The sequence below is a fragment of the Dermacentor variabilis genome, chromosome 3 (genome assembly GCF_050947875.1).
Source record: "Dermacentor variabilis isolate Ectoservices chromosome 3, ASM5094787v1, whole genome shotgun sequence".
NCBI classification, from domain to species: Eukaryota; Metazoa; Arthropoda; class Arachnida; order Ixodida; family Ixodidae; genus Dermacentor; species Dermacentor variabilis.
Genome location: NC_134570.1, coordinates 45106118 through 45128416, shown reverse-complemented (window position 1 = coordinate 45128416; position 22299 = coordinate 45106118). Strand labels below are relative to the sequence as shown.

At 48.8% G+C, this 22299-nt stretch overlaps 2 protein-coding genes across 4 annotated transcripts in view; both read right to left on the bottom strand.

The window, feature by feature from the left end:
- LOC142575496 (uncharacterized) overlaps positions 1-10453 on the bottom strand; it is a 74636-nt gene extending 64183 nt beyond the window's left edge. The window contains exon 1 of one of the 2 annotated variants that reach the window (XM_075684902.1): positions 9781-10453. The gene's annotated coding sequence lies outside the window, so the exon portion shown is untranslated. Of the gene's footprint in view, positions 1-9298; positions 9443-9780 lie in introns of those variants that run through there. The other variant, XM_075684903.1, reaches the window with a different exon arrangement.
- Positions 10454-12995: 2542 nt separating this feature from the next.
- Positions 12996-22299, bottom strand: part of Pp4-19C (protein phosphatase 19C) — a 41084-nt gene continuing 31780 nt past the window's right edge. For both annotated transcript variants that reach the window (XM_075684900.1, XM_075684901.1), the window contains 2 exons: positions 19543-19621; positions 12996-13708 (listed from right to left, as the gene is read on the bottom strand). In XM_075684900.1, the coding sequence (XP_075541015.1) occupies positions 13658-13708; positions 19543-19621 (130 nt within the window). In that variant the 3' untranslated portion in view covers positions 12996-13657. The remainder of the gene's footprint in view (positions 13709-19542; positions 19622-22299) is intronic.

Below are 22299 nucleotides of genomic sequence, written 5' to 3'. Positions count from 1 at the left end.
GAAGGAACCCCTCAAAAGACGAGCACGTGAATGTACAATGGGCTAATGGTGACGCACACTGTCGTAGCGATGCCGTAGCACCATGTCGAGCACGATCTCGTAGCACCCTGTCGTGGCGCTGCCGGTCGGACACAATGACTGTAATGAGAGGATGGTCCCTGCTTTGGCATCGCCTGTTTCGGGCATAATGACTGGAACGAGATCCCTGCTTTGGCATCGCCTGTTTCGGGCCCAATGACTGGAATGAGATCCCTGCTTTGGCATCGCCTGTTTCGGGCACAATGACTGGAATGCGAGGATGATCCCTAGGCGGTCGCATCGCCGCAGACGCGCCTGGAAACACCTGGCGATGAGTGTTGCGGCGACGACGATCGGGCCAAAATGTCTGCCGCCCCGCCGCAGTCGCGCCGGCAAAACCACGTGTCGCAGGCGAAACGCAACAATATCCAGTGCATGCATCTGCCGAGGGTTACCCATAGCTCTCTATATAGTAGTGACTTCCTCGAGAGAGAGAGAGAGAGAGAGAGAGAGAGAGAGAGAGAGAGAGAGAGAGAGAGAGTCACACGGCTAACCCAACCCCGTAACAACAGCACTGCGATTCGGTTTTGGACACACGTGCTTTACCATAGGTCAGAACACAACTCGAACCAACCATGGCGCGCGGTTACGTCAACCACATGAAGACGCGTTTCCCACGCGTCATTCCGGCACACGAGGCCACACACCCGTTAAGGCTGACCGTAGGAAAGGAACATGGTTCGTCGAATGTAAGACGAAGATGACGTGATACCACGCGAGCAAGGCCTTAGGGAAGGGCGGCATATGCGCTGATGTAGAATATAGGCAACCACCGTAACTAGCCCTCACTAAAATTTCATTTGCCCGAGTGAAAAACGACAGAAAACCGCCTAGGTCGACTGCAGCGCCGCGCCAACGCGCATATCTCGGCGCCAATCGATCCGTACTCTCTCTTTCCGGGATCACTCGGCAACAAAAAAATTGGAGGACGCTTAAGCTTCGCCTTCAAGAGCGGAACGCGACAGCGTTCCCGTCGACCCGCCAAGGGGTGTAAGACAATGGGCTACGGCGCAGCGACTACGCGCCCCGCATCGGACGCGGTCAGCGTCGAGCAACGCAGCGTTCCGCGCGACAACGAAATGTGCGCCTAAGCAAGCGACGCACGCCTGAGCCTTAGAAACAGCCAGTTTCTAAGGCAACACCGCGTTCACTAGAGGCGCTTTTGTACCGCTTTGAAGCATCGAACTCGTGGCTCAGTGGTAACGTCTCCGTCTCACACTCCGGAGACCCTGGTTCGATTCCCACCCAGCCCATCTTGGAAGTTGCTTTTTATTTATGAAGTGCCTGCCGTGATTTATCGCTCACGGCCAACGCCGCGGACGCCGACGCCGACACCGACGCCGACGCCGACGACACCGGCTTTTCTGCGACACGAGCTCCTTAACGCTATCGCGTTAATAGGACGCACACCCTGTATTTCGGTCGCTTCACCTCGACAAAGATAAAACAACGCTATGACAAGGCACGAAATAAGGCAAGCGTCTGCGTGCCCTTTCTCGCAATGCGTCGTGCGTCCCAGCACTTCGTTTTCGTCGATTCTATCATGAAGAGTAAAGGATGACTGGTTAATCGACCAGAAGATGAAAACACCGATGTATAAATTCCTCAGATCAGAATCCCCCGGAGAGAATCTTTTCGCAATTTCTCTCTATCTACACCTACTTATCTATAGGATCTCGACTGCACGAGACTTGTGTACGCTATGGCGAGCCACATCGAAGCTAAAGATAAACGGAACCAGACAAGAACGAGCTCAGTGGCGTGATGTCTGGTTGGTCTCCTCTATCGCCAAGCGCGCGAAGAGCAATGGCAAGCGGATACCGAGGACGTTCATTGCGCGCAAGCACAAACGCACGCAAGACTACGCACGCTCTTCGCGCCGCGCCCGCTGCAACACTGTTTCACATTCGCAGAGCACGTTACTACAATCGCGCGACGGCGGCGCGCGGTCTCGCAGTTCGTTCCGGGTGGCGGCGGCGACAAGGATCGATCATACGGTGTGGGGGGGCCAACGTCCGTCCCTCAACCCGCGGGCGGCGAGGAAGAGGCCGCGTCCTCTCACCTGTCCCCTCTCGCGCGCGCGCGGCAAGCGCGACTCCGCACCCAGGAAGCGAACCACGCACAAATGCAAGGTACACATCTTACGCGCGCGCGCGCGCCCCCACATACAGACGCACACACACCAAGAGAGCGATAGAGAGACCGAGGACGAGGGGCCAGAGAGAGGGACACAAACGACCTCGCGAAAACGCTCGCCCTTTCGCCTCACCGAACAACAAGCCGCCACATGAACAGACGCACAAACAGCGCCACCACTACCGGCGCGCGGCGTAACCCTGGCCAAGGACGCGTCATTACAGCCGCTTCCCTTTCCGCGTCTGCCCGAGAAACGAACAGCGCGGAGGCGCAGACAGAAAAATACCGCTCGCCTGCCCTCCAACCTGCCCAGACGATCAGCCCAAAACAAACAGCGACGCTGCCGCCGCCACAGCGGACGCGGGAAAGAGCAAAGTAAACAAAAAAAAAAGGGAGGAGGGGCGAAAAGAAACAAGACGGTAGTACAAGAAAGGAGTGCGCGCATATCAATCGTTGCTCGCGAGCGATGCAGAAGACGAGGAGGAGGGAGCAGACAGACGGAGCAGAAGAGCGGACGACGCGCAGGTGAGGCGAGAGAGCGCGCACAGCGGCAGCGGGGAAAACAAAAGGCCCCGACGAAACAGCAGCGCCAGACGTCGGCGCGAGCAGGGGGATTTTCATTGCGAAACAATGATTAAAGAAAGGCCAAGGAAGTAAAGAAAAAAAAAATTGAAAACGGTACGAAGATAGAAAACTCGCGCCCGAGACAATCAAACACGAGAGACGGGTGCCGCCGACGTCACCGCATCGAGCGGGTCTGACAGCCGAGCGAGGAAGAAAGGGCTCTCCGGTCTTTTCTATTAGAAAGAAACGAGCGAAAAAAAAAAAAAAAGGCAAACAACGGCGCGAACGCGAAGTATGAAAGCGAATCGCTCTCGCGGCCGAGAAACACGGTACAAACCAATAACACGACGGCGGCGACCCAGACGGCTTGCTCTAGAGAAAGAACCGCCGGAGAGAAAGAAGAATGGCGTGAGCGAACCGCGAAAAGGAACAAGGAGGAAAGGAGAAGAGAGGTGCAAGGACGAAGGAAGGAGCGACAGATCGACGACGCAAGATGGAGAAGGAAAGAAAGGAAGACGCACGGAGAACAGGAAAGGCGGAAGCCGCAGCGGCCGCACAATAGTGGCGGCGCGTAATAAAACCTGCAGCGTCGACGTCACTAACTTACTTTCGGCCCAGCCGTTTCCTTCCTTCCTGCTTGCAACGAAGCCATGTTACGACTTTTACACGAGCGAGGGAACAAGCGGCGTGACACAAGAGGTTTCGGTTTTACGCGCACGAAGCTCGAGATCGGGCGGCTCGATCGCTCTGCACTGTAGTAGCCGACAAGAACGAAAGAAAAGAAAAAGAACACTGTAATAGACCACTTGCTCCAAACGTTTACTGCCGGTGATACGCGTGTTCGATTTTACTCACGCGTTCTTATTCAACAGCTCTAGACATGTCCTCCGAGATCGTCACAGCGCGGGTATCGTCTGATATCGAAAACAATGCTCTAAAGTTGCTCTGTTGACGGCGACAAGTGGCAGTTCAATCAGGTATGCAAATTAAATCAAGCAGGCTAGGTGACTATTTGTCACCACCCCGTTTTAATCGCAGGCCGATACATCATCATCATCATCAACGGTGCAACTTGTATTTTGTTCATAAGCGAGAGGTAGGTAAGGGGGTAGAGGCGCTCTTCTACAATCGAGTGCCCTCGCACAACACTACAGAAAAGACAATGGCTGTTGAGAAGTAAAGAAAGCAAATGTGGTCAATCGGAAACATTGGAGTCAAAGCAGTCTAGCTTTCATGCTGCAGGAGAACGGCGATGACATTTTCAACATCGTATGTAACCACGACGATATCATGTCCAACACTCGCAAAAAAGCGCGAAACCGAATCATGCTGCACTATTGATGACTTCATGCAAAGCGATATTACAAACACACATCATGAAAGAGGAAAGAAAAAGTCGACCTTGACAAAGTATGAATAAGTACAACTGCAAGAGAAAAGAACGATTGACAAAAGGATGACAACGCATGGCTCACACGCAAGTAGGTGTACACTATCAACGAGCGCATGTTTGAAGAATGTGACCGTTGGGTTCGGACTTATGAGCGTGATCTCTCTCTGCCCAGGCGCCGCTGCGGAAACGCCGGTCAACAGCGCCTTCCGTGACGCGCTTACTGGTTCCAGGTAGTACAAAACACGAGGTCCTGACGATGAATGCAGGGCGCCACGGTATATCTGCTCGTCTGAGCTGCGCTGGGAATATGAAACATTCGTGCATGGACGGCTTTGTAACATGCTTCCGCCGAGGACGAAGCCAAGTGCTGTGCCGAATACGTATACTGCACACGAGAAGTCGCGGCCAGTTTCGCATTGCCGCCGCTTTCGAGTATGTACCGCTTCAGTCACACAAACTAACGCTGCAACAACCGACTGCTGCAATGCTTGTCTAGCAGTTCACTTAACGCGCATCAACTCAGAACCGTGGCCCCTGAGCAATGACGTTATTAATAAACTAATAATAATAATTGAAAGAACTGCTGATCACACGCGCTGTGGGAATCGGTTTAAGCGAACCTTTCATTAGTGTTTGTGAAGAGCGCTATTCTTGCTTAGCAATCCTTTGCAAATAGAGACCACACAACCCGTCCGGGAACGCCTCGCCCAACATGAGTTCGTTGCGCTCGATCATGCAAACGCCACGCATGACGACGGAACGACTACGGCGGCAAGAAAATGCCTGTATGACTACGGCGCAACGACAACGACGGAATGAAGACGGCATGACGACACTACAATCACTACGCCATAATGATGACGATTGAAGGACACCGATGCCACGACAACGGCACTACGACGCCGGAATGACGATGTGACGGCGGTGGCATTATACGACTATAAGATGACACTGGCACGACGACGATGCAATTATAACAATGACATGATGGCCAAGATGACGAGGCCGGAGAGAGACGACGCCGGCGTGACGACAATATGATGAACACAGTGGGAATCACAACGACAAAACAATGACAATGTAACGACCACGAAGGTATGACGACTGCATGGCGACAATGGACTGATGACAATGGCATTACGACGACGGATAGCAGACGACCAAAGTAGGCCGACGACGGTGTGACGACAACATGATGCTGACACTGGAACGATGCCGACGGTATGACGAAGATGACATGACAGTACGCTGACGAAAGTGGAAAGACGACGAAGTGTTGACAGTGGAATCACTACGACAAAACGACGACGATGGAACGATCACGACGGCACGACGACGATTGGGTGGCGACGATAGCATCACCTGCCGCCGCGGGTCGCCTCGATTCGTCTTCTATCAGGTGTTTGCACAACGCCATGTGCCGGCGAAACGTCCAAGTCCGCCGCCGGAAGCCAGCAGAGATGACAATGGTTTCACGACGACGGCGTGATGATGACATTACTTTCAGTATGAGCCACGCATTCGGCAATCGCCGGACAAACTTCGAATTATTCCTGAAGTTCTCGCAAGTTATTTTCTCGGTTTCATCTGTTTTTTACGTACCATGTAACAGCTTTCGATTCCTGGTGGCACCATGGATATATGGATGGCAATGAGATCTACTTTAGTGCTTTAAGTTCCCCGAGACGCCTCCATGTGGCCTGATCGAAGGCATTTTAGCAAACTATCTGCTGCGTTGATGACTACGTTTTCACCTACTTTCAAACTCAGCCGGTATTAATTTACGATTAAGTGAGCCGGTAGCCAGCATTAATTACATGACCAAATTAGAAAAGTTTCAGATTCGTGACACTTGCCTCGAAGAAAAAGTTCGGATTCAAGTTCCACTTCGTTTCTCTTGTCGCCACCTGCCACGTACCAAATTACGACAGTTCGTTCGATGCAACTGAATACTGCAAAGAACGCAGGAATTTCCGGCAGTGTTCTAAGCTGATGACGTTCACTAGTGCAACTGTAACCCCGAAGCAGCAACCACATGGAAGAGCACTTCCGCGTCGCGCCACCCTGCTATAGCATCGGCTGAAATATGTTCCTCGTACTGCCGATCCAAGCAGACGCGACATGACACGAACTTGGGCTATTATAAGCAGCGTATTTATTGCTCGGCTTTAAATTGGCGCGAGGAATCCGGGCGACGCCGCAGTTAAATACACCTCGCAGACGCGTCTGCTCCACGTATATTCAAGGTGGTATTCGTCAAGACGGGCAAGAGAGAAATGGACGACGCCGTATTCAAGTCGGATAATTGGCAATAAATTTCGAGCCGTTGGACACGGAGAGCAATTCGCGAAAGCCGAAGCGGGCTCCACCAACCACTTATGCCAGACTGTTTTGCAAGAGCAACTTTAATCGGGCCAGGAGAAGCGCTTAAAAAAAAAAAAAAGAAAGTTTAGCACGCGGGTTGGCATTAAGTGCGACGAGCGAGCTACACGTCATAGTGTCAGCCGATCGCAGGTTCAAAGGAAAAAAAAAAAAAAAAGAACAACCCAGAGAAATGTCTCGGTCGCGAAAGGCAGCCCCCTGCATTTGCCGCTCAAGCTATTGCTGCTGCTACTGCTGTTCCCGCGAAACGGCCCGAAACGGCGCACGCGCGATATGCGCGCGTGCTCCAGAAGTCGACACGTCACGACATTTTACACAGCGCATGGCGAATATGGACAGAAGGAGAACGAGAAGCCTCGCGCAAAATCGTTCCAGCCGTGCAGGCCCCCCACCCCCTTGGTTTAAGCGTCGACATCCACTGCCCTCCCTCTTAACACAACGTGAGCGATGCACTAAACGTTGCAGGAAGCAAGACGAAAACAACGGCGCTGCGAGAGTCGATTGGTGCGAAGACTAATACTTTTTGTTACACGAGCTACACAGAGCGCACCGCAAAGGAAACCATAAACAAGAAGCAAGAATAATAATAATAAAGAAAAAAAAAAATACTCGCCGGAGAAGACGAGCGCGAGGCGCGTTTCCAGACAGAGCCGGAGAAGGGGGGGGAGAAGCCGTCGGAGAGTGGAAAAGATGCGAACGTCGGGAAGAGAGAGCGAGAGAGAGAAAAAAGGCGGATACGGAAAGAAAGAGAAGGACACGCCGTCGAGCGCAAAAAACAAGGAGCAAAATGGTGCGTGAGAGAGAGAGAGCGCGAGAGGCTCGGCTTAAGCAGCGGCGCCCCGTTTCAAGCAAATGGCTACAGCTCAACGGCGCGCCGCGCGCGGCGAGCCAGACGCTGCGACGTCGACGGCTGCGACGTAAACAAGCGAAGTAATAATAATAAATGAAAGAAAAGAAGTTTAATGGAAATATATAGAGCGATTGAGAAAGAGAGAGTGGCAGACGCGGAATCTTCTGGATGAACGCGCGAAGCCGCCCGCCGTCGCCGTGAACTTGGCGCGGGCGCGCGCGTATGTGTACACAACGTCGAGGGCACGCCATTCGGCTGCAGGTCGGTAAGAACAGACGAACAACGCCGATTACAAGAAAAACACGAACACGTGTGGAGAGCGAGCGCGCATTGAGGATATCGAGACCGCGTCTAAAACAATCGCGCGCACCTCCGCACCGGCGGAAGAGGAGGTGCCAAAAAGGTCAACAACTGCAGCAGGTTCAATGGGCCAAGGACCATGGGGGGAGGCCATGTCCCGCGCCAGCACGTAACGGAAGCGGTCGTTTGCTCGTTGGCTGACTCACACCGATTGTTTGGGAACGCGCAAGGCGCAAGCAACACTTGGCATTACGGGCAGGATTAGGCGCTGGAATACCGCGATGGGCAAGACGATATGGGAGGCAATGATCGACACGCATGTTAAAATGGATGATACCGATCGAAAAACACGGACACGAAGAGATAAAATGTACAATACAAGCGTTTCGTCTTATTCGAGCCATAGCATCTAGATGTAACATTTCCAACTAGAACAAGTATCAGTACTATATGCAATAAACAAATTTAAGCACTCGCACCATGCCGCGGGAAAGACGAAATTATTCATGTGGCGAGGGCACCATTGCGTAGAACGACAGCTTCGAATCTGCGCCACGCAAGCAGATGCCGGCGAATGCATTACAAGGCTGTAGAAAAAAAAAAAAATCACGCGACACACAACGGCGGCATCGTGCTGCCTGTCCCGTCCGCTCGCAGCAGTCTGTGAGGCTACAACGTACTGTTAAAGGAAAAAAAAAAAGGGGGGGGGGCTAAGAAAAATGCCCCAACAAGTCCGCCAAAGAAGCCGTTGTTTCGCAGCGGGTTTGTGAACGTGACGCACGCGACAAGTGCCACAAATGTTCAGCTACGAGGCAGCAGACGGTCGTCGCGATTTCGCCCTCAACCCTTTCGACGACGTGGGAGGAATAACAAAAAAATAAACGAAAAAAAAATTAGGCTTCACATTTAGGCCTAACTGTTTTAGGCTTAGTTCACCGCTCAGCGCGAGCAAGAGTCCTCCGATCTGAACACCAGCGCTAGAACCCGTTGTGCATGTTCGATTAGGCTTAATTGCTCTGGCTGCCGGCAGCAGCGTTCCCGCCAGCTGAGCGTGATTGCTGTGGCGGCTACGTTTATCGCCGGCCCGCCAAAGCACAGCGCGAGGGAAACCAAACAAGCCAAAGTAGAAGAAAAAAAAAAGATCCGGCTGCAAACCAAACGGGAAAAGAAAGCGAAATGGGCACTAAACTCTTAACTATCAGAAAGAGTCATCGCATCTCATTTCCAAATCGCACCGAGACCTTCGCGAACTACGAAAAGGCCGCGCTTCTCTTTTAAATATCAAACGTCGCAACGGCGGCGTCGGACGGCTGCGGGCGACGCGGCATTCGCAGCGGCGGCGGCGACGAGAGAGAGAAGAACTGTTTAGGGTTGTTATCTTTGTGCGATTGCTTCTCTTTTCCCCTCTCCGCCGTCTGCGCGCTCAATGGCAGCGCGAAAAAGCGCACTAAAAAAAGAGCACAGCAAAGCGTGGCGGCGGCATAAACAACAAGAAAGCCAGCCCGCTGGCTGGCTCTCTTTATTTTTTCGCCGTTCTTTTTTTTTTTTTTCTTTCGCTCTCGCGCTCGCCGCTGCCGGTCGGCTGTCTGACCTACTTGGTATTATTCTCGCGTCTTGAGGAGCAGACTTCCTACATCGGAAACCCGGTGCGCTCTTGAAGCTCGTCTCTCTCGGGAACCACTCCGAACGCCTCGAACTTGGAGCGAAGAAAATGGCCGAGAATAATAATTAAAAGAACGCCTCGCGTCCCTTTTTTTTTTTTTCTCTCTCTCGCGTCGCTATGCACGCGCTCGTGCCGCTGGGCTCGTGAAATACAGAGCCTCTCGCCGCCAAAGTCAACGACACGCGCGATTTATCTTTTTTTCTTTTCCCCCCGTAGCCTTTTTTATCGCATCGACGATTGGTCCGTTTCCAAGCGGAGACGGACGCTTGTCAGAAATAGTGGAAAAAGAAGGGGGGTGCTGATTGACTTGCGTGCGAGGCGCGCTAAACTACAGACACGCAGGCCGGCCTGGGGTCTCGCCGATAACGCGATCAAAAATAGAAAAGGACGGTCGGCTCGTGCCGTGCTACTCACCTGTTCGAAGATCGAGCGCCAATTCGTCGGTGGCAGCCAGCGGCGGGGCTGAGCAGGGCCGGGGTGGATTGAGGCGAGTTTTTTAAAAAAAAATATAAAGCAAGACAACAAGCGTCTCTTGCTGCTCTCCTGCGACGGACGCTCGTGTGGGACGACGCCGCGTTCACCTCTCGTTCCGGCACCGTTTTTTCACCATGGAGACGGTAGGAGACTTCGCACGCTGACAGATGAGTTGGCGAGCTGGGCTCGAAGCGGTAGGCCTAATCACCTCCTCGCTTTTAATCATTCGTAGCGCTTGAAGAGAAACCACTCGCGATGCACAAAAAAAGCGCCATTCCTGGCCAGGTCCGCAGACGGCATTACCACCACCGGGTCTGTCCGTCGGCAGGCGCTTCGGGAGACGCTCCATGTCGGGAGATGCTGTCACATTTTAATTCCACTCGCCGATGTCCCGCACAGGCCCGAAACACGGCTCACGTATATTGAAAACGCGAGGAAAAGCACTGAAAAGGAAAATTTTTTTCATCGATGTAGGGAAGGTAGGGGGGGCCAACCACGTTACAATCTCGACGAAGCGCGCGTCGTCGCCGGGCCCCTCTCGCGGCGCCCGCGGCTCCCTCTAGGCAGGAGCAGCCGCCGCTGCCGCGTCGTCTGCCGGCAGGAGATGCCGCCTGTGCCGACACTGGGCGCAAACACGCCACCAGTCTCGACCAGTCTCCACCATGTTTCAAGAGCTCGCGCACTGGCCGATACTGTGTTCGTGTGAACAAATTGTAGCACCACCTTTGACAAAAATGAACTAAATGGACATATTAATTACGCCACCATTTAAATTTCACCTGGTAGCGGATTGCGCCCATAGATGGCGCAACAATCTGTAACTTCCCAATATGAGCTTTAAAAATGATAACCAAAAATGGTCGGACTTGAAGCGGCGTAGAGACACTTAATGGACACTACAATACGGCGCTCCTACGTAAACGCCGACGCTGCTGCTGCTGCCGCCGCCACGGTGACCAAAACGCGCGCGCGCCAGCGGTAGGCACGGCTTGGGCTCCGCTTGCAAGTGCGAGCAAAAGGAGCAATGACGATAGATTAGGGAGCCGCCGGCTCCTCTTGCTTTTGCCCCTATTTGCGTCAGGGATAAGCTCCTTACGTGCTTGATCCAGCCGACTGCACTCGATGGTAGAGCCATCCCCCTCCCCCCCTTCGGAGCTGCTGGGCACGTCTTTGGTTCCCCAATCTTCCGCTCGAGTTAGAGACCCGAAAGGCCTTTCCTTTTTCCAGGTAGCAGACAACACGGCCGATTAGCGATAAACATTGCCTTTTTATGCCCCCTCTTCACACACACACGCACAAAATTAAAGAAAAATCTCGCAGATTAATGGAAGATGCGCGTGGATTACGGCCATCTTGGAACACTTGCATGCCAAATGGAGAGAGCAAGATTTGAACTTCGTGGTAAAAGCAACATGGCAAACGTACTACCTGGCGACCAAGAGGCTTAGGATTAGGTCTCCCAACGTTCTCTTTCAGACTATTTTCGTCTACGCACTCGTGTTGGAGTGGTATTAAGCTTGCGCTATATAATGACATGCCACAGTGTGGCTTCTAATGAGCAAGCAACTTGAGTGAACAGCCGCTCCGTTTGCGGCTTGCCAGCACATAACATCAAGAGCAGTTTTCTTTTAAGCCAAACTGCAAGCAGAATTGTTTCATAAGCTGATATTTCATTTTGGGCATGTTAGATACACGTGTCCCATACACCCAACTGTGTGTGTGTGTGTGGGGAGGGGGGGCAGCAGCATTAGATTTGTACATGGGTCACTGCAAGCAGCAAATAGCTATTCTATCCTATCTCCAATTGCATGGAATTTTGCAGCAGCTAAAGGCGCAGAGTTTCCAGTGCTAAGACAACCGTGGCTGCCATTTCATGATTTTTGAAACCTATAAGCAGCTTGAAATGCACCTGCCATAAGTATGCTTTTACTATGTGCAGTGCAGTTCATTGTTAAAGGGAATGTTCAAATGTGTGGCACACACTTTGCTGGCACCCTTGCTGCAAATGTCTGTGGAATCAATGTCCGTGCACGGCACAGATGTGCCAAAAGGAGTCGGAGCTACCAACCACAAGTTATCAGCTGCAAAGCTAGGCGAATGTGCACTTGTGAGGGAGGAAAATCCGGACATGCTCTACACTCGTGTTCCCTTTAACAGTGAACCGCTCTATACACTCTTGCAGTTTGTACTTCCTGAAGGTGGTGACATTAGTTACACACTGGGAATGTCAAAGGCCATGCAATACATGTTAAACAGCTATTTGCTGCGAGATATAGTCAACACAAATAAGCCTGCTTGTGTGCAATGTTCAACATATATTCGTGCAGTAATGTGCAGAATTAGCACTGCACTGCACCAAGCAGCTACTTTGTGCCGCTGCAGGTCAATATATCAGAAGAGCAAAACAACTAAACTAAACCACTATAAAGAAAGTGCCAGTAGCAGTAATTACAATGAAAAAAAAAAGTTTTCTTAGTTCATAAGTGCAATTTCCCAGATAGTGTATTTGCCCAACTAATGATGGCATTAGTTATGGCTTGTCTCGTGTGCATGGTCTCATCACCTGAGCCACGTCTTCATTCTCCATGTCATAAGTCAAGCTAACCGCTTTAGTAAGCGCCGAGTGAAAAAGGAACTATGCCACCATTAGCTTGGCCAAAGTGCCTCACTGGAAAGCTAGCTTTAGAATTACCAGAAGGGCCCACTACAGATATCAATTGTCAAGGGTGTTGTTGGTAAACTAACAGGGGTCCTTCAAGTGAAGCATGTAATGAGATGCATTCTATGAAGACTACACACACACACACACACACACACACACACACACACACACACACACACACACACACACACACACGCACGCACGCACGCACACACACACACGCACGCACACACACACACGCACAACCCTTCCTGGAATGTACAAGCTTCGTGCAACTGACCAAGTAGCAGAGAGCCCTTGACAACACAAATGGCATTTTTGCGATCCTTTTCGCTCCTTTTGTGTGTTTGTGTTTTGTACTCTTGTGCACCTGTCTTTTCAAATTGCAAATCCCTACCAATTTGCTTAACTGCCATTCTGTACAATGCAGCCTTTCATTCATCAGTAGCCTGTTCACAAAGTGGTCAGCAGATACAGGACACCACACGGTCAATAAAACATGGGCACATCCTTGCATTTATTGAAATAGCGTTCCGCTTTACAATGATCTAGTGAAATTCACAAGTTGTTACCAACCAATGTAAAGAAAAAACAAATCATTACACGCAAAAGGAAACAAAGGTAAAAAAAAAAAAGGAACAGCTAGGAGTTCATTATCTGTACACTGCAACAAAATATTATATATAGTACTTGTAGGTCCTCAGGCAACAAACAGCCAAACAAGGTAAAATACGAGCTGCAAAACCTAAAAGAAAAGAGGCAAAAGAATACCTGTAACCCACGCACAAATGTAATTTCAGCTCGCAGCATTGATGATGAAAAGAATGACCCGACCCAGCCGGGAAAGTGGCACAACAATCTCTTTGTTGTCCTGGCTGGCTCACTTCCAGGCTGCATTCAGCCAAAAAAGGAGGGTCTTGACCCTTTCTATATGGGATAGCATAGATAACTTGGGAAGGAACTGGGATAGAGACAAGCTGATGGCTGTCATCTTGCAAGAAGGGGGAGGCCATGTGCTATTTTCCATGCTGATGTCGATGTGAACAAAACGCATTGTCTTCAGTTCAAAAGAAGTCTTTCTCATATGACACGGGTGTACGACATTTGGGTGCAATAATAATAATTAGAAAAAAAAAATGGATGCAGGAGGACATGTCACAGGAAGTAATCCGGCTGTGGTTTCTTGGTCGGGATCCCTCTGCTTTCCTGCGAGGCGAGATGATAAAGAAAAAGGCTTTGAACACGACCACCACACCAAGCAACGACAGCTCATCTGCAAGTCACAAGTGCTGAACTCAAAGTCTTGAAAGAAAAGACAAAGGAAAACAAAAAGAAAGAAAAAAGGCAGCAGATCCAACATTCTGAAATCTATATACATCCAAGCTTTGTGCTAGTGCATAAAGAATCAAAATACGAGTTTATGTTTGCTGAATCTTCACACGAAGTGACATGGAAGTCTTTATTCAGGTATTGTAGAGGCTAATGCAATGCCTCCGCCGCTGCTTATGTGCAAAGGCAAGCTTTCTGGTTCTTTCTTTTTCTTTTCCCCACACAGCCCGCATCACAGATGCAAGCACTGTCTGGTGGTGGTGCAAGGAACCCAGCAGCATGCATCCTCCAATCCCGGGCAGGTTCGCAAGTAAAAGCCTCGCTTTTACAGAAAGAGAGTCCTGCAGTTTTGCGTGAATCTGCACTACTGCAACAGGAACTACCTAAACAGCACCTTACCAGACACTCAGGTGCGTTGAATTATTTATATTTTGTGTTTAACCTGTCATGACTTACGGTAATTAAATGACAATGTCATTAGGTTACCTGTGAACCCTCTGACACCACTACATCAGCCCACCAACCTTAGTGACTGATTTTGGTTGTAATCACTGTCCTACCATCATTTTGGGTCAGGGTAGAAGAGCTCATTAACAACTACATGCAAGTAAATGGCGGTACAGTTGCCATAGTTTGTCTAACAGGCTGGGAGTTTCCAAAACCATGTTGCACTAATTGTGCTTGGCCACCCTTCCACTGAGGTTGCAAAAGTAAACACCACTCAACGCTGCGCTTGCTACTGCGATGACATAAAGTATAATATATTGAGTAGCACATCAGAATCATGCTATCTGAATACCAACTAGCTCAGCCTTGTACTTTGGATGGAAATGGATGGATGTTTTTTCTCTCTTCCTTCTCCTTTTATTCCCTTTACCCCTTTCCCCAGCACAGGGTAGCCAGCCGGTATTTACATTGGCTAACCTCCCTGTCTTTCCTTCCCTTTTGTCTCTCTCTCTTGGATGGGAATTGTTTGTAGTATGGAAGGTCACCTCAATTTATTTCGCAGCAGTATTTCTGTTCCTTGACTCAGCAAGAAAACAAACCGGGCTATAAACTGTCTGTAGACCAAGTGATGCGAAGTCCAAATAGGATAAAATTTCACCGGAAGATAGAAGCTTGAAGTGATTAACAGTGGTTGAACAAGGAATGTTTCTGTAGCCAATGTTGAAACAAGGAGACTTCTCTTTGTCAGAGCACGAACTGCTTTCCTTAGCAGCATTTATATCTATGCATAGCTCACTCCCCCAGCCTATATGGGGGAGGAGGACGAGAATAAGCAGGGGACATAGAGTGTAGCCAAGGAAGTATAAGCATTAAAAAGAGAGAGAAAAATTGTAATTTAAGTGGTGCTACTGTGTTTTATTGAGTGGTGCTGCTGATGAATTCCGATTTTGAGCAATTTTTGGAGCAGCAATATTTGCCTTTCGGATAACCTTGCAGCAGAATATTTGCATTTCTCTAGCATCACGCAGCTATGAAGAAACAAGGATTTCGGGTGCAAGGGAACACCATCAGCATGAAGGAAAATTAAAACAAGTTTATGATTTTTATACAGTACAATCTTGTTCATAACATCTTGGATAAAGAACACAAGAAAGAAATGTACTAAATCGGGAAAACGTAAGATTCGAAGTGAATAAAAAATTCGGCAGTTAATGCGAAGCAATGCATGAATTGTTGCAGCAGGAAACATGGATACGCTTCAGTTTGGTGGGGCCCAACTTGTTGTTCTTGCAGTTTCGGCAAGTTTACGTTCACGATCCTCAAATTTGGCATGGGTCAAGCTGGGCCATGATATTGTAGCGATGCCGGGCAGAGCATCACGTTGACCACCCATGAATGTGAGAAGCGAGAAAAAGCATTAGCACCGGAGCTGGTGGGTGACAACAGAATACGATGTCATGACGCTGCAAAGAGCAAAACACAATGCTTACTTAATGCTGCTTGCAGCAGGAAATGGCAGCTCGTTTTGGTTATCGACAATGAAAATCGGGCAGTTTGCTTCCAACGGCACTACGCCACATGAGCTGTGAAACAGATAGGTGAACATGCTCATCACAATAGGCTGGCAGTGATGGCCGGGAATGGCGACGTGCGATGACCCATGAGGAGATTTACTGGTACAGTTGGATCCCGCTACAACAAAACTGACGGCACACGCGAAAAATTTCGTTGTCGTGATATCAAATACATAGGCGACACGTGACGTGCTGACGCAAAAAGTAAGAGTTAATTCCAAAAATCGGTCAGCTTAGCTTGTTTGCACTTTTTGCCAAGCGATGGCACAACGTGACTTTTGGATGCCGCCAGAAGAGCAATTATCTCATCCTGGGACCCGATGCAATGCCTAATTGTATCGAATGCACCCATGACCTGCGATGTACTCCCTGGTCTGGGCTTATGTTGCGTGGCTGTTTCATCTTCATCCGATGAAATGCAGTCTTCCTGAATGCTCTCCAGGATTTCTTGGTCCGTCAATTCTTCGTGCACCACCATGCATGAGTCGGCTCGAATTTACTCGTTGGGATGTACATTGGTGTGCAGATCACTTTCCTGCAGGGCTACCCACATGGCTGCGACTTCATCAGAGGGTGACCCCTCTCCATCGTTACCTTCATTCTCAAAGTCTGAAGTCTCGGCAGCCTTTGCAGTGAACCCAGCATGGTGGAAGCAGTTGCGGATTATGGCGCTTCTCGTCGCGCACTACGAAGTGGCAATCATTTCGAGCGCCATGAAGAGGTCCACTTTTGTTTCGTGGCTTAATTACTTGTTCAGAAGCAGCCTTTGAATAAGGCACTCACGGTAGGCCCATTTGATGCTCTGGATGGCCCCTTGGTCGAGGGGTTGAATGACAGATGTACAGTTCGGTGGGAAAAACTAACTGCATGTTTTGCAGCTCTGTGTCCTCAATGACGTGGGCGGAACAATCGTTTAAAAGTAGACAAACCTTTTGGCCTTACCTGTCCATGCCCTGGTCGAAGGCTTCGACCCACTCTCCAAAAATAGTATAAGTCATCCATGCCCGAGTGTTAGCCACTTACTTCATGGGAAGGCTCCGATTTCCTTTGAAGCAGCATGGTTGGGCACTTTTACCAATGACCAAAAGTGGCCGCTTGTCTGAACCGTTCATATTAGCGCACAGGAGCACGATTATTCTCTTCTTTCTGTGCTTGCCTCCTAGGCAGCACAGCCCCTTAAAATCCAGAGTCCTGGTGGGCAGCATCTCGTAGAAGAGCCCAGTCTCATCGGCATTACAAGTATCCTATGGTGCATAGTCTTTCAGGATGCCTGCGAGGCTAGCTGACATCCACGTAGTGTTCCGTCACTATCCACCGAAGCGGCTTCACCACAAAAAACTTTGCTGACGATGCGGTGGTGTGACTTGAATCTGTTCATCCAACCTACGCTTGCCTTAAGGTGATCTATTCCTAGCATGCAGGCATAATCCAGTGCTTTTTGCCACACAGTATCACTTCTAAGGGCGATTTCCTTGGCCCGCGCCTTCATGAACAAGGTGTAAACTGCCTTGTCCAAGGCCTTGTGCACCGGCCGAGTAATTTTCTTGTGCTTTGCTGATGTCCCTGAAGCTACACTTTGGCTATAGCATGCTTGCTTTTCAATGTTGTCGTAAGAGAGCTCTCGCCGGAATTCCGAATTTTTCCGCGATGACTGATTTTTTCTTTCCAGCTTCAGCCTGGGTCATAACTCGAGCCTTCTCCTCTAGTGACAAAAATTTGCGTTTATTTGTCGGCTGCGACATGCTCGAGCTGGTGATTCAACAGCTTCGAGAGACAATGACCAAATGGCGTGCAATCATTCACAGTAGCTGCCATAGATAGAATCATGCAGCGCTTTGTTTACATATGTATGATGCACGCTACTGTGGTGCCATCTCGTAGCCATCGTCGCGGCAGAGCCTGTCTTGCCGGCACTACGCTTTTCTTTTCCCGCTTCCGCCATACCCTCCTCCTCCGCTTTCTGCCTCATGGTTTTGCTGCACACTCCTCCTCCGCCTTCCTCCCTGTGCTCTCCTTGCTACCACCGTCCTTCATCCACAGCTGCACTCTGGGTTCGCTCTTTCATCCTTCGCTGCGCTTGTTCACTCTGTTACGAGGGTCACCGAGGTATGCCAACGCTCGCCGCGAGAACCGGCGCCTAAAAGCTGTGCTCTAATAATTGGTTTGCTGAACTATCCACAACTGAACACTCTTTCTAGCATATCAAGAATGCTACAATAGGTTATCCATTTGTTTGTCATTTTCAGTTATGTTTCCTAAATCATGTTATGTTTTCCAGCTATCTCTTAGGTTTCCCAAATCACAATTTTGGGGTATTAAAATGCCATATAGCACATACAATATGTTGGGCATTGCCAACATATGATGTTGGCAATGTTATGTTATAGAATTATGTAAGCCAGAAAGGTGTCGCAAGTGCAGTGCCATTTTTACTGTGGTAAGCAGTGCACACGTGACATTTCGCAAGGAGCTGCCAGGTGAAGACACACCTTGCACAGTCAATGACCGACAATTCAGGCTCCACGGAGATTGTAAATAAGTCCGAACTATCGAATGCCCCCCCCCCCCGCCCAAAAGAAAGAGTGTACAAAAAAAAAAAAAAGAGATATCTTTACATTTTAAGGCCCCTGTGCAAGGAAGTGGCCAATGCGCTCTAGCACACACTTCCGCTTGCATGCAGCAAAGTCTGCTGGTATTTCTGCCAATGTTGTTGCTGTATGTTGATGCAAGGACTGCAAAGGCTCGAGTCGGATCCGCATGTGAAGGCTCCAGAGCACACGATACATTACCATCACCATCCAAGTCAGAGTCACTATTTGATGGGGGAGAACTTGCTCAATTATTTCATTATTGTTGAGTTCGGCTCAAGACTACACCGGGGTGTCAACACTTGCAAAGTCATCAAGTGTAACGGCGGCAAGAATCGGCACACCACACTCTCGCAGGTCATCAGTGATATCAGCATTTAAGCTTGTTGCAGAGTCGGGCTCATTACCGAAGGTAAATCCAGTGCGACGAAAGCAGTTACCGAGTGTGTCTGCTGACACTGCCTTTGAGGCATCAGCAAAAATGTTCATGCAAGAGCCAGCAGAGCGCTATCTAGAACTCAAACCAAACAAACAAGCACAGAATGGTGGCCAAGCTGTCCAGAATGCAAAATCAACAAACAAAATGACGACAGCAGGCCATATGTGGGGGCGCTGGAATAGGATATGTTGATCGCAATGTTGATTCGACGTCACAATTAAGGTAAAGCCTCCAAGATCGGCATTTACAGGTAAATCTCTGAAGCGTAGTGCTGCGACCAAGACAAGGCCTCGGAGATCACCACCTAGCCTGTAATCTCTGAGGCCATACTTGGCGTCTCCCCAAAGTTGCCAAAGAAGATAATGACGGCAGAGTCGGCGTAAGCTACAGCCGTGGACGGAGCTTGGATAATCGAATGTAGAGCTGGCGGCTGTCAGAAATATCAGCCGCATTTACATATTAAGCCTATGCCCTGCATTGGCGGTGCTGCGAAGCTGATTTATCAGTCGGCGACTGTACACGCACAATGTCGCTCCTTCAGTTCCACTGTCATGGAGACTCCTTGCAGCAGCTTTATATATGGGCACAAGTTCAAGCAAGCTGCTGAGCTAATATCATGAATTACTGCCACAAACTCTAGGCCTTATACACAAGGAGACCAACCTGGGGTGCAGCCTCAAATATAGTGAAGTCCCGTTGTAAATGCTCGTCCAGTTCCAAGATGGCGGCGACGTTTCCGCACCTACAGGAAAGCAAGAACATTTTATATGGGAATGCACAGGAGAAGTGTGGAGAAAGAGGTCACAAGGATCCACTACAACATACTCTTTTTGTCAAAAGTTTCAAAGCCACTAAGTGCACTAGTACTAGAGCTGTAGCCACTTGAATGAACGTTTGATTAGGTGTTCACAACACATGTGGGCTCTAAAAGATGTAGTGGAGAGCTCTGGATAAAATTTTTGACCACTTGGGGTCATTTAGTTTGCCCGACGGCTGGTACAGAATCGCTTTTGCATTTCAGTGTTACTGGAATTTCGCTGCGGAAGCTGGAAATACAATCCTAATGACCGAGGTCCGACTAAAATCGGCAATAGCATTTATGAGTCATCAATGTTTTGTAATGATTCAGGAATCAATGCCATTTGTAAACCACATAAAGGGACACTAAAGATAAAGAATTACTTGAGTTGCATAGGTTGATATTTATTTATCATTATTATTTACTAACTGCGTGGGTTATTATTGGTTATTTTATTAAGATACCAGAAAGGATGCTGAAGCAAAAGACAGGTGCCACCTTGCAAAGAAAGTTCCTGTGCCAGTTCATCGTGATGTCACAAATTTTGGCGGTGTCTGCATGGCACCTAGTTAACATATAGGCAAAGATGGACTACATTTTGTTTAAATATAGCCAGACACTGAACTTAGCAAGTTTCAAGAGCTTTTACTGAGCTAAAACAGCCCAAATATGAGAAAATAGATTGTAATCCATGACACTGCACTGGGATAATGGCACAACATTCACAAATGAAACTTGTGTCTTAATTTTCTCTTCTAATAATCAACCTACTACCTCTAAATTAATGATTACAGAGTTCTGAAAGACAATTTGTCAGTCTCAACTGATTATGCGTTTCTCTTAGAGTCCCTTTAAATACTGACACAAGAGATAGCCAATACAATGCAGCTGTAGATACCAAATACAAGTTGTTTTCAAACAATCAGTACTTTATTTATAACCAGTAAATCTTTTGTTCCCTGATAAGGTCAAAGTAAAAGAAGAATGACAGAGCACTGTTACTCACGGCTGTATTTGTCTGCCCTCGGCATTCAAAGTATGTGAAGTATTTGAGACCATCGAATGAATCTCATACAGTGAAACCCCAATTATACGACTTTGAGGGGGCCACGTAAAACTGCCACATAGTCCAGCTGTTGTATAATAATAATAATTAAAAAAAAACTAAGAATACAGTTCAACCTTGATGTAAACAAACTGAAGAAAGTCTGCAATATTTCATTATAGTATACAGGGTTTTTGTTAGATGCAGTTTCACATGAAAATTGGGAAGTATAATGGAAAAGGAAAATTCCCAAAATGAGAAGCTCTTACATCAGGTGAGCTCACCTCTCAAAATTTATTTAGGAGAAAAAACTGCACGATTTTAGCTTGTTTCTTCTGCCTGATTGATGACATTAAGCAGCACTCCAAAAAAGCTAAATTATGGAATGTGGCTTCACCATCCTGCACGGCGACGGGACGACACAAGATGTTAAATGCGCCCATCACCTCTTTCACAGCGGGCACAGCAAACAGCGGATCTGCCTCTAATGCACCTTCCTCATCACCGCGATCTTGCACGATTTCAACAAGTGCCGTATCTAACATTTCTTCAGTACATATGGCGCCGTTGTCAGCATACAAAAATAGACCAAGTTCGATGTCGTCAGGCACTCCACCATTTACACGCAGCACATCCCACGCTCGGTGACATCAGGTGGGTTTTCAGGCTCCTCGTCGTCAGATTCCAGTTTGGACGACCTTTATTTGAGCCTTGGTGAAGCAATGTGAAACTGTCTGGGTTCCAACTTCTGCCATGATGCAGCAAGCACCTCAATCGCTTGAGATATTGTTACGGTGGAGTTGGACAAAATCGTGTGTGCAGAAGGGACAGGGAGAGGAAGTGGAAGTGGTGGACTGTCTACTGGAGCTGTGACCTTTGTATCAGCCTGCGGGTTTGCCACTAACCTTTTCCTATGTAAATAGCTGTACATACGTTTGTGCACTGGGCTTCCTTTTCGTAACAGTCTGTTTATCACGTGTATAATGTAACATGTTTATCTTACTCTGCGGTCCAGGAGGATCTTACCTATCACCCGACGGCAGTACACTTGTAGATCAATAAATCGGACAGCTCCGCGGCACCGCCAATGGACCCATAGACTTTACGTATAAAGATGACCAACATTTCAGACAGCCACCAGCTCTACATTTGATTATCCGGACCGTGTCCGTGGCTACAGCGTACGCCAACTCTGCTGCCATTATCGCCTCTGGCAACTTCAATGAAACATCAAGTATGGCCTCAGAGATTACTTGCTAGATGGTCATCTCTGAGGCCTTGCCTTGGTCGACACTCTACAATTGTGAGATATAACTGCAAATGCCAATTTTGGAGGCCTTGCTCGAGTTGTGAGGGTGCATCAACATTGCCATGATCACATTCTTTTCCAGTACCCCTATGCATGGCTCACTATTACCATTATGTTTGTTGAGCTTGCGTTGCGGACAGCATTCTGCCATGCTGTGCTTGTTTGTTTAGTTTGTGTTCCAGACAGCACTCTGCTGGCTCCAAGAAGTTTTTCTCGTGAAGTTATAGATCGGCTGTATCAAATGGCACCGATGGTGCCCTCACAGTT